The sequence below is a fragment of the Condylura cristata genome, unplaced genomic scaffold (genome assembly GCF_000260355.1).
Source record: "Condylura cristata isolate star-nosed mole 26May11 unplaced genomic scaffold, ConCri1.0 scaffold00015, whole genome shotgun sequence".
NCBI lineage: Eukaryota > Metazoa > Chordata > Mammalia > Eulipotyphla > Talpidae > Condylura > Condylura cristata.
This window is the reverse complement of record NW_004567116.1, coordinates 40,591,611-40,603,976: the sequence shown is the minus strand read 5'-3', so window position 1 is coordinate 40,603,976 and position 12,366 is coordinate 40,591,611. Positions and strand designations below refer to the sequence as shown.

The following is a 12,366-nucleotide window of genomic DNA, read 5'->3' as shown; positions in this document are numbered from 1 at the left end:
AAAAAAAAAACCAAACTCCCTACTTTTATACTTCTGATCTTGTGAAGTATTAAATGTTCTTATTGTTTAAATCCAATCACTCAATTCAGATTTATGTATAGTCATTCAAATGCTTTTCACTTCTTGCAATTAAGTTTAGATAATAACAATCCGGGGGTTCTATAACAATTTATTAAACATTTCAATGTCCAAAAAATAGAAACTCTTGGGAACACCACTGAAGCTAAAATAATAGTTCACACAAAGAGAAATTACACATAGCTCCAACTACGTTGGTAATTTTTAATAAATAAGAAATACTTAAGAGTTTTAAATATGGGGCCTAGAGAAGGAATGAAGACCAAAAGACATAAAATTGAAGAAGAAAGAAGATAGTAATTATAAGAATATTGCCTGTGCATTGTCTTTTACCCACAGAGATTAAACAAGGGAAAACATCAGTATGAAAACAAAAGACTAGTTTCTAGTATGCCACCAGAAACTTCTTTTCAATTCTCAAAATCCCCTCTTCATTTTTGTAAACAGCATGAGCAAGGACTTAGAGTGGATACATACTAGTAAAATACTCCTATATAATATAATTCAAAAAGCTAAAATACAAACTCTACCAAAAAAAAAGTTCAACACTTTGGTTTGGTAATCCTGCTACTGAGAACTGGTTCTAAAAAATAGAAGGCTCAATTAAATTCACAAAGACGTTCGCTATAGTTAAATTTCTACTATCAAAATCTAGAACTATTTCCAGAGACATGGGGTTAATTTAATAAATTAGGTGAGAAATAAAAATATCTGTGAATAAAAGCAGACTACTATACTTGCTTTTGGTAACTGATATCCAAAGAGGATTTCTGTTTTTACTACAAAAGGAGAAAAGTGAAAAAGGCATTTAGCTTTTGTTTTAGAGTCATTAATAAAAGCAACATGCAGTCCAAGCTCTTTCCAAAAGCTAGTTTATACAGGCTATGATTTCATCACATCATTCCTGGCTTACTAAGTATCATGTGTCATTTGATATGATGTGGTAGGTTATTTTTTTTGTCCGGGAATATTAAAAAAATTTTAGATATAAATTAATGCTAATCCCTTCTTTGCTCTTATTTCTACTTCTAAAAGGTTTCACTAAAATATTTTCAGATAACAAGGAAAACCTTTTTTATAATGTCATGTTACAAAAATAACCAAATTTCCTTTTAATTCCACTGTAATGAACGCTCATCAGATCTTTAACAATGAATGTTTCAACTATTTTGTCATTTACCAGTAGTTAATTGTTTTACTCTGCTTATATTTAAGCCATGAAAGGGACACTGGTAAATGCTCTTATCACTAACAGGGCTCTGAAACTAGAAGGCATGGAACCTTCTTGGGCACAGACATTACATCTGAAAAAAAAATCCACCTGACATCTGGTCCTATGCAAAAGTATGGGTCCTCAAAATCAAATTGGCTAGAAAGAAGGCTTTGCTTTCTCCCAAAACCTTTTATCAAGACTATTCTTTTCCACTCCTCTTGCCCTCTCTGACCATCCCTTTCCTAATTCTTACACCATGAAAGTCTTTTATGGGAAGTGATATGGAATATCTTGAAGTTTGACCATGCCTCTCAGGTGAGAGTATGAGAAAAATGGGAAAACATTAAAAAAAACAGACACTAGTCAATGTACTAAAGCCCACATGACCAAATGGGTACTTAATACCTAACCTAGCTACAACTTCTGCCTCTCCCAGGAGTGGAATCTTAAAACAGTCCATCTGGAATTAACTGGTTAGCACTTGAGAGGTAATCTGCCTGACAGGGCCCTGCCGACACCCACAGGAAGATGATCTTGATCTAAAAACAATCTTCTCTTTGCTAGTAACTTCTTGTGTTGCCCTCTTCTGCTGATAAGTCTTTGATTTTGTACAGCTCTTTAGAGATTCTATTTCCTACATAGAATTTTGCCTGTGAATTATTGAATAAAGTAAGATATTTTAAATTTACTCAATTTATTTTTTTTAACAAAAATGTTACCTGAAAGACGTATGATACCAAATGGAATGTAGACTTCTAATTCCAAATAATTTTTTTAAAATCACAAGGTAAAAAGGCAATAACATAAAAATGAAAAGTGCTATTAAGAGTGGTGAGATAACTAATTTCTGTCCTCTATTTTTTCTAAAATTACTTAATTCACTAATACTTTCCGTTTCTAAAATCTATGTATGCTAAATGAGGACATATTTGACTGGATAGAGTTGAGGGTTTCATAAGGACAGATTTTCATGAAAAAAGAATGTAAAACAGGAACTGTATTCAGCACCAGCTTAAAGAAAAAAAAATACAGTGTAGAAAACTGGAGTATTAGTGAATACAATGTAGCTGGAAAATAGGTTACTTAGAGTGAAGAGGGATCAAGAAAGGAAGATAAAAGATCAGCAGTACTGTCACAATATTGGGTAAATCATTCATGAAGTCCAGAAAAGAACCTGAGGAAAAAAAAAAAAACAAAAGAAAAGAGAAAGACAAATCTTTTATCAAAGTAACAAAAAAGACAATGGCAACAGAATGTATCTGAGAAATAGGCAGAATAAAAAGTAGAAAGGTCATAGTAGTTAATCTGAATAATAAACAATAGCTCATTCTTTGGGTGATAAGGAGCAAGAAGAGTCAGAAGGGTTTATATAAACAAAAAAGATCTTTACAGCTTCAAGTCTGATAAATGCAATCTAGACGGGGCAAAATGGGGAGAAATCAAATATGAAGGAGTAATCTAACTAAAACAATTTCTTTTTATACACACAACCACATTTCAGCATCCCCTTTTTCTGTATTACCACTGTAGTTATAATCAAGAAATCAAAAACTATGCCTTCGAAACACTAAAGTGCACAGAAGTATGTATATTAAAATACAGAAGGATAAACTAAAAATGAATTAGAGGAGAAAAGGTTACCTATCAGGGAAGGACAGAAGAGGATATAAGGGTCACAGATCTGAAGTAGAGTACTCAGAACAAACACTGTTTTGTAGATTTGACTTTGGATGTCTTTTGGATGGTTTTCAGTATAAACTGATTTTATAATCTTAGTAAAAGTACCCTATGAATCAGAAGAACCAAATAAAAGTTAAAATTGTTTAGCAATCATATTATTAATTACATTGGCTTTACTATTAACCAAATACATGATACCCAGTTGTCAGTAAAAGAAAATATATATACACATATGTATACACACACACACACAGAAAAACAAAAACAACTTAAAAACCCTAATTCTAAATTGGAATTGGTAAATTTAAATATGAACGATGGTGTATTGCCCCCTTTAAAACAAAGGACTCCAGCTTGGTGAAGGGAAAAAAGAAATCTAAACAAACAAACAAAAAAAACCACCAACACAGCAGCAATCACCATCTCCACCATGTGCTATCTAGATTTCACAAAAAAAATCAGGGCTCCTTGACATTTTGTGGGGGTGGAGTGGGGAATGGGGTCAAATGCACGGGATTATGGTGATGGCACATGGGTGACTTGGTGATGGGAAACCCGTGGGGATTACAAAATGATGTAAAAATAAACTTTTGTAATAAAAAAAAATTTTTAAAAAAAAGGGCTCCTTGAAAAATGTCTAATTCCAAATATAGGGTAGTATATATGCAATGTAAACCAGGAACATCACCTACCACAAAACAAGGAAATTATTAAGGATTAATACAGTTGTGTCAAAAGAACATAGGGAGCCAATGTGAAGAGGCCCCCACTGGAAAGGAATGGACAATTAACCACAAAAGAATACCTACCATGGATTGATAGGACATCAAAAGTCTTAATGATATGGAGAACTCATTATATGAGAACGTATTGAGGAAAATAGTCAGGTATTTACCCTGCTTTTCCTCTAATTGTATTTCAGGATAAACAATAGCAATCTGGAAAAGTTATTACAGTCTATAAACAAAATAAATGCAGAATTCATTTTGCAACTATCAATAGCCTTGCAAACTATCAATAGCTTTTAAAGCCATTTGTTAAGAATATGTCTACTGATCAATGTTAATATCACTGAAGATAAAAATCAGATGTGGGCCCTCCATGGGGCAGCACTACAACCTAGCACAGCCCCAAATCCCAGGCAAAACTACATTAACCCTTAACAACTTCCTTGTGTTGTGGCAGATGATGTTCCTGGTTTACACTGTATATGCTCTACCCCAAATTTGGAATTAGACATTTCTTCAAGGAGCCCTGATATTTTAGTGAGACCCGCATGGCGCAGCAGACCTCTCCGGGCTATTCCTCACTGCACTTCATCGATCTACCTGTTCTGCTCCCCACTCTGTCTCTGGTGAACCCTCTCATTGCCCCTGCACTGCTGGCCTGTACCCCAGTTCTGTATGCACAAATAAATGAATCTTAAAAAAAAAAATCAGATGTGAGTACCTCTAAAAGTGATGCAAGGGAAAAATGTTCATTCCCCTTGTCTCTAAAAATAATCAGACTTAATTTGAATCACACTTTCTGCAATGAATAAATTACAAAGAAGAGATAAGAAAACAATGAGGCACACAAGTAAAAAGACATAACCATATCAATACAATGTATGGGCCTTGTTTGGGTCATAATTAAAAATAAATTAGTAATTTTTTTAATAGCACGAGCAAGGAAATTTGGATACTACTAACTAGGTATTTTATTGTATCTAGAAATATTGTTAAAAATTCTTGCTGTCACAGTGATATTTATAGATAAAATTACATATCTGGGATTTGTTTCAAAATATTCCAGATCAGGGATTTGTGGAAGAAAACAGCAGGTACAAGTGGAACAAAACTAACCATGTGTTGATCTCTCTTAAAGCTGGGGAATGGGTATGTGAGGGTTCATTATATTATGCTCTCTACTTAAATATTTGGAGTTTTCTATAATTAAAAAAATTTTCTATAATTAAAAAAAAATCTTTTCCTCTAGAAGACCATCTCAGAATAACCATTCTAAGCAGCAGAATTTGAGAGTTCCCATATTGCAAATATGAAGGAATTCCTTCCCACAATATGAGCCAACCCAAACATAATCCTCCTACTTCCCACCTGTGGACCATCTCTACACTTACAAACCTGGAGTCACCCACAAAGGAATTGTGCTATGACTCTTCCCCTTCTGCCACCAACTGCAATAAAACTAGAGATACCCCAGTTCTAAAAGAGCCTTTCTTCAATGCCTAAACAGACGCAAACATCGGATGCCCTTGTCCCCCAAGTATGCACACCACAGGAGCTGCTAAGGAAGCCCTGCAGTCAGAAGCACAACTGCAGTCTATATTTTGCTTCTTCCAGTAACATGTTCCTTTATTTAAACAAAATGCCTTTATTTTTCAGCATCAGTAATATCAAAATTCAAGATCTCAAATGGAAACTCAAAATAACCATAGTTTCCTGAATATCTATATTCAGAGTTTACTCTTACATCCCTCATGATCTACTGACTTTAGTGACTGTGAGAAATTTCTGCATGCAATGCCAACTCCCCTGTGCCTATTCAAGTTTCAAAGGACACAGAGGGTTAAGAAATAAAGGATAAAATAGGGGAGTCATAAGTTCCCTCAAAATTCAGAAACTATCTGAGAAAATGAAGAAACAAAAGCAGAAGTGTGGAATATTCACTTTGCATAGACGTTTCATCAGTAATCAACATAAACATCCTTTTTATTTCAAATAACCACTTCCTTGCAAGGACAGTGATCTTTTAATATAGTAAAACTTTAGCAAACTATGAGGAAAACAGAACTATCAATTGCTGATAATTTTAATATAGGGATTAGTGAGGTGAGGAGACAGCTTTTTCGGATTTCTCACCTTCAAATCCGAAATGGTTAAATGTGGATAATATTTGCAATCAGGCATTTATTTATTTATTCATCATCATTTTAAACTGACTTCCTGTATAAAAATTATTTTTAATAACAATATATCAGTTTACTGCTATGCAAGTAAAAAGGTTGAAATGGTTATTAAAAACTACTTAAGGTAAAAAAAATTTTAAGCCTGTCATTGATTGACATATTAGAAGGATATCTGAGTTAGAAATGGTAACAGTTGCTCTCATAGCCTATAATTAGGGCTGCAGAGTGAACACACACTCTGACCGCATCTACACCTCTTCCTCGTTACAACAGTTATATAGAACACCCTATTGCAAAGCAATCATAAAAACCACTTTTTTCCTATTTGAATGTTTGCATCCACTGCTAATTCATAAACTGAGATATTTCCAGGTCCCAGGACTTGCTATGTAAGTCATACATATAAGCATAAGTCAATAAAAATTAATACTAAATACAATTCTATGCTTCCATGTTCCTTAACAGACTACAAACCTAGGTATGAAACCTGCATAATAAGTGCTTCCCTCAGATCTCCATCTTAAGACTTACCAATGCTGTAAAAAGAAACTTTCTGACAGCGTGCTATTTGTCTCACACAGAACAAAAATATGGAACAAAGCTAAGCTGATTTAAGACAACAATGAAGTGAGGTGTCTTCACTTCACTTCATGTTATTAAGCAGCAACTGTCCTTCAGTTCAATCTCAGTTCCTCTCTCAATATCTTTATCACTTACCCTACAGAAAAACTGAGAAGACTGACAAAAAAGACATATGACATGTCCTTGAAATCATCTTACCCCTACTTCTTATCATAAGGAGACTTACTTTGAAAATTTATATGCTTAATGTTTCTTCTGAAAAATCTATAGTAAGATAATTACAAGTTTCTCATTAGCAATTTCATATGAAGAGATTTGTGTGCTCCCACTTTTTTTTTTTAATATTAATTGCCTAAAATACTTGGTAGTAGGCATTTGGGGAAAAGAAATCTTTAAATTAATATAAAAAAACAAGTAACCCATACTATGACATTCTCAGTGGCGGGGGGTGATAATCTCTGATGCATCCATAGGGTCCTGCACATCCAAAACAGAAAAAGAAACGCTTTGAAGAATTTTCTTCAAAATTCCCATATGCCAAAGGGACAAAATTATATGGTGAATCACCACTCACCTTGTGCTACTGTTGACATGACCACTGATGGAGTGGAAGATACCACAGCCGTTACTGCAACAGTACTGGGAATGGGTGATGGCGTAGAACTGCTGCTGCCACTGCTGCTGCTACTGACCAGGGAGGACTGTGAGGCAGCTATGACCACTGGTGGCTTCTGAGTTGTAGAAGCAATGACTGATGTTGGTACAAGCTTAGTGACTGCTGCATAGTTATGGGATTTGGAGAGAATGTTGGGCACGAAGGTTGAACTTGGTGATGTGGTCACTATAATAACCTAAAGAAGGAAAAATCAGTTATTTTCATGTACCTTCTATACTAATGATGTATCTAATCTCACAGCTAGTTCATATAATTAAAAAATAGCTTGTGAAACATGAAGAAACAATTTAACAAAGAGAAATATACAACTAAAATTATGTGAAAGCTTTCCTTTAGTGTAGTCATTAAATATGTTTAAGAGAAAAATTTTCACCAACCAAATATCTTAAAAAATAACAATCAATGGTGTGTAAAATATAGCAAAGTATTTCAGTAAATATATTGCATAGGGGTTATATTGGCATGATTTTCCCAGAAAGTAATTTACATAATCACTCATTATAAATACTCATTGAGCATCTACTATGTGCCAGGCATGGTTCTAGATGCCAGGGAAAGTGGAATGAACAATACTTCATACTTTCATAGAGATATTTTCTAATAGTGAGAAACAATAAACAAAAAATAAATCACAAAATGCTATGTGGAAGAGATAATAAAGCAGGAAATAAAAGATAGTGGGAGCTCTGTATAATGTTTTTAATAAAAGTATTCAATAAAGATCTTTCCAAAAGAATGACATTAGGCAGAAACCAGAAGTAAGGATGTGAACCATGTCACTGCCTAGAGGCAGAGCATTGAGCGGCACAGCAGCAAATATAAAAGCCCTCAGGCAGAAGCAGGCTTCAAGGACTGAATGAGACTGGACTTTAGGAAAGAGACAGATTCAGAGAAGTAATGGGGGACCAAAATGATGTTAGATCATGTTGATGTTATATGATGTGATGTAAATGGCATTTATTCTCTGTGGTCTTCCTTCCAAAAATCCATAACCCAAGTCTACCCATGAAAAAAAGTCAGGCAAATTCCAATAGCAGGGCATCCTACAAAACACTTGAGCAGTCGTCCTCAAAACTTTGAACTCACCAAACAAAACGAAAGTCTGAGAAACTTTCACAGCCATAAGGAGCCCAAGGAGATAGGATAAGTATATGTAATGTGGTATCCTAGGACATAAATAGGCAAAACTAAAGAAATATCAATAAACCACAGACTTCAGTTAATCTTACATATATTATACATAAGTAAACAAATGTACCACACCAATATAAAAGGTTAAGAATAGGGGAAACTAAAAGAAATATGAAAACTGTAATCTTCGAAATTTTTCTGTAAGTATAAAACTTTTAAAAGTAAATTTTTTTAAAACCATTACTCTTATTTGCTAGGTAAAAAGTACAGTAGAGTAGAAACAGTAGAAACGCAGAGACAAATCAGGCAGCTCCTACAAAAAATCAAGCAGAGATGACAATGAACAAAGTGTTTGTGACTGAAATGGCAAAAATGAACAGACTGAATATATTTAAAGGCAAAAATCAACAAGATTTGCCATATAGGTTGATACAGAGAACAGAGGAAAAAGAGGCAGGAAAGAGATTTCAAAATTAGTCAGTATGGTTAAAAAACCTATAGATGACGTAGAAACAAAGCATTTCAGAGAATAAGATGGAGAAAAGAACTAAGGTGCAAATTAGCTTGACATTTTTAGAAAACAAAAATAAACCAGCATAGCAAAAGCTATACAGAGCAAGGAGGAGTTTAAAAAGTAATCAGAGCCAGATCAGATCAGAGGCTAGAAATAAGAATTCAGATTTTATAAGTATTATACAGACTTGAAGCAGGAAAACAATAACATCTGACTTATATTTAAAAAAAATCATTCTAGCTACTATCTGGCAAGAGGCAAGATTAAAAGCAGTAACTAGAAAAGAAGCTATTTCAGTAGACCGGGCAAAAAATAAGAGAGGCTACCCAGACTGGGAGGGTTTGTAGTGGAAATAAAGACAAATGATAAGATTCAGATTTTGTGAGCTAGAGACAAGATTTGTTGATGTATGGAAATGACAGGGTTAAGGAAAAGAACAAAAACAAGTCAGCTACTAGAGATAATATGAACTGGATTATTTAAATCTCTGAGCAATTCTATGATACTGACATCATTATTATCCCCATTTTATAACTGAGAACACAAAATCACTTATAAATCTGTAGCATCACAGTTTTAATCAATGTTGAGTATAGCAGTGGCATTATACGTAATCCATGATACCCTTCTCGCTGAAACTACTTTTACCTACCCAGGGCAGAAAATTGTTTTTGAAAAATGCAAAGACTAAAGAGAAATTCTTTTCCATTTTTATAAAGCCTAAAAAAAGTCTTAAGTTATATCAGTTAGTCAAAATTAACTAAAAATATATGTACTCAGTACTATATATCAAGAGGCTTTAACTATATCACTGCTATTATATAGTCTCAGAGAATTATATTATTGCTATTACACAGTCTCAGAAAATTGTATCATTGCTATTATATAGTTACAGAGAATTATAAGATACAAACGCATATTAATAATTTCAGGGAGTTTGTTAATTATTTGAGGAGTCAAGAGAGATAAAAATCTTGACAAACAAACACCTATGTAGACATGAGTATCATGCTTCTAATAGCAAATGCCTGTTAGCATTATTGCAATAACTACCAACCAGCATGTAAACTGAGAAACAGGCCAATGTGGTTAGGAAAAAAAAAAAGGAAGTTTAAGTCAAATGAATCTGAGTGCTCAGATCCTTTGATTAATGACTAATGATGGCAAGCTCCTGGACATGTTAAAATCCGCGTTCCAATTTTCATCTATAAAATGGGGATAATAATACCTACCTCACAACTCATTACAAGGATTAAATGGGATAATGATGGGAAGCATCTAACATAGTGCTAGGCACATAGCAGGTGGTCAATAATTAATTCATACTTAACAAATGGTACATAATAGTAACATATTATTACTACTTAATGAATATTTAAAAGATTATCAGTAAGGTCATTATAGATTAAGCCAATCTGGAAATATATTTTACTATACGCCTCCATTTGTTTCACTAAAAAAAGCATATATCTTTTCCCCAAATTCTAAGAATCAAAAGAACTCAGAGCTAATACCACAGCCAAACCAGTTAGAGTAGTAATTGCAATTCGGGTTCTCATTTGCCAACTCCAAATTTAGGAGCACCGTGTTTTTAAGGACTTTGAGGCACAGATGAGGATTCACTAAGGTCTGGCAGTAAAGTATGTATGCCACAGTTAATTAGCAATGTCTATTGTGGGCAAGGGAAAGGGAGGCATTCACTCTTGTGTCAAACATATGCAATGTCAGAAGTAAAGTATGTATAAAGACTATAAAATTAAGACAACAGAATTTCAGCAAGATAAAATCTATAGCCTTTCAGAGCAATTTTAGGTTACAGATATAAATGATAAAATATATTTTGAAATTTCAGTCTGCAAAATTATTTCTCTGATCTGAAAAAGGGTATCCAAAATTAGAGCTCCACCGTGAAGAAAATTTATTTGTATTTTAAAGTTACTTATTACAACAGGGCAAGTGAAGGAATTTTGAAACCAAGTGAACCAAACAGTGTTTATTCAGGCCATAATTCAAATTACTGACCTTCTAGCACTCACAAAAACTCCTTAAGAGTGCTGGGACTTGCACCCTAAGGATAAAATGAAAAATATCAATCAAGCACGTGAAAGCATAAAGCTATATTCTGTTGCTTTGTTTATATAAGTGCTGTACCAATGTTATACTTAAAATGAAGGCACCACATTAACATAGGTGGAAACTTGTCTATACTGAAAATATACAAGCTATCTTAATTTGAATCAAGTTCACAGACTCATAATTATATTTAATGTTAAAGTTATTTTACCTCAAATAATTCCTAAATCAAATTACACAGGATTTGGAAAAACCTAAGGTAAATGCAATAATGGTAACGGCCTTATAACAATTTCAAAAAAAAATCCAATTACCCATCAAAAGGAAAAAAAAAAACAGAAAAATTCCAAAGAACACCTATTAGTCCTACCCACACTTAGCTTGTCCAAGAAAACTAAAACTAATGGCACTGAGTACACATTAAGTAAGAATATAGTTCTGCATCTAGTACATGGTAGATACCAAATCAGTATTTGTGGAATGAATGAGTCTTGCTTAATTTGTTTTATATGCTTATTTTTTAAAAAACACAATAGGACAAATCTGAAGTTCTGACCCTAAATTCCCACAGTATGGCACAGACAACTTTGGAGATAAGTATGTCCAGATACAAAAACCATCACAAGTCTGAGGACTCAATGATCCAGTCTCAACTGATAATTCAAAAGAAAAAAATAAAGATACAGTAAAGTTGAGTCAAAAAACAAAAAGTTCACCAATATCGCGTATAGGTGAATTCCCAGCTATTGAAGTATTTTCATGTTACATCTACCAAAGAAGACCGGAAAAGTAATTTTAGGTAACATTTCCCAAGCACTCCTCATGTGCACTAGGTTAAACACAAATAATCACATTTAATTATCCTGATAACTCTGGGAAATACTAGCATAATGTTTTATAAGGAAACTGAGGCTGAAGAACAGTGATAAAGTCAGTACTGGACATAGACCTATTGTATTCATTTATAATTTCATTCATTCATTCATTCAACAAATGTTAATTAGCACCTACTACATGCCAGGCACTGTTCCAAACACAAGGAGAATCTAGTGATGGATATGACAAAGTCTTTATTCTTGACAACTTACAGGCTATGGAAGAAATAGAAAATAAATATGTAATATAATGTCAACTAGTGGCAAATATAATGCATAAATATAAAACAAAGTAAGGAAATGGAAGAACATGGATGGGGTGGGTGCTCTTTCAGCTATAATTCTTTTATACTATTCCTAAAACACCAAATTAAAAGAACAGATGTGACATGGGGAAAAGAGATTTACTATAAAATAAGATCCAGCTATAACATAAATAGACTTAAAAACTTGTAGAGTATATCAGGCTGATGGTACCTAATCTAGGGCTGGCCCATAAAGTAGTAACTATATTATAATGTTATATGAAAAGTATTACTCAGAAAGATTACCGTAGAGGCATCAAATGCAAATATAAAAATTATGTTCAGTATAACATACACTATAGTCTATTTCTACAATCTATATTATACAACA

The 12,366-nt window shown here is 33.5% G+C and overlaps 1 protein-coding gene across 9 annotated transcripts in view; it reads right to left on the bottom strand.

Moving 5' to 3' along the window:
• LOC101628624 (chromosome unknown open reading frame, human C11orf30) overlaps positions 1-12,366 on the bottom strand; it is a 72,638-nt gene that overhangs the window by 39,103 nt on the left and 21,169 nt on the right. For all 9 annotated transcript variants that reach the window (XM_004683221.2, XM_004683219.2, XM_012725621.1 and 6 more), the window contains one exon: positions 7,036-7,312. In XM_004683221.2, coding sequence (XP_004683278.1) covers positions 7,036-7,312 — 277 coding nt within the window. The remainder of the gene's footprint in view (positions 1-7,035; positions 7,313-12,366) is intronic.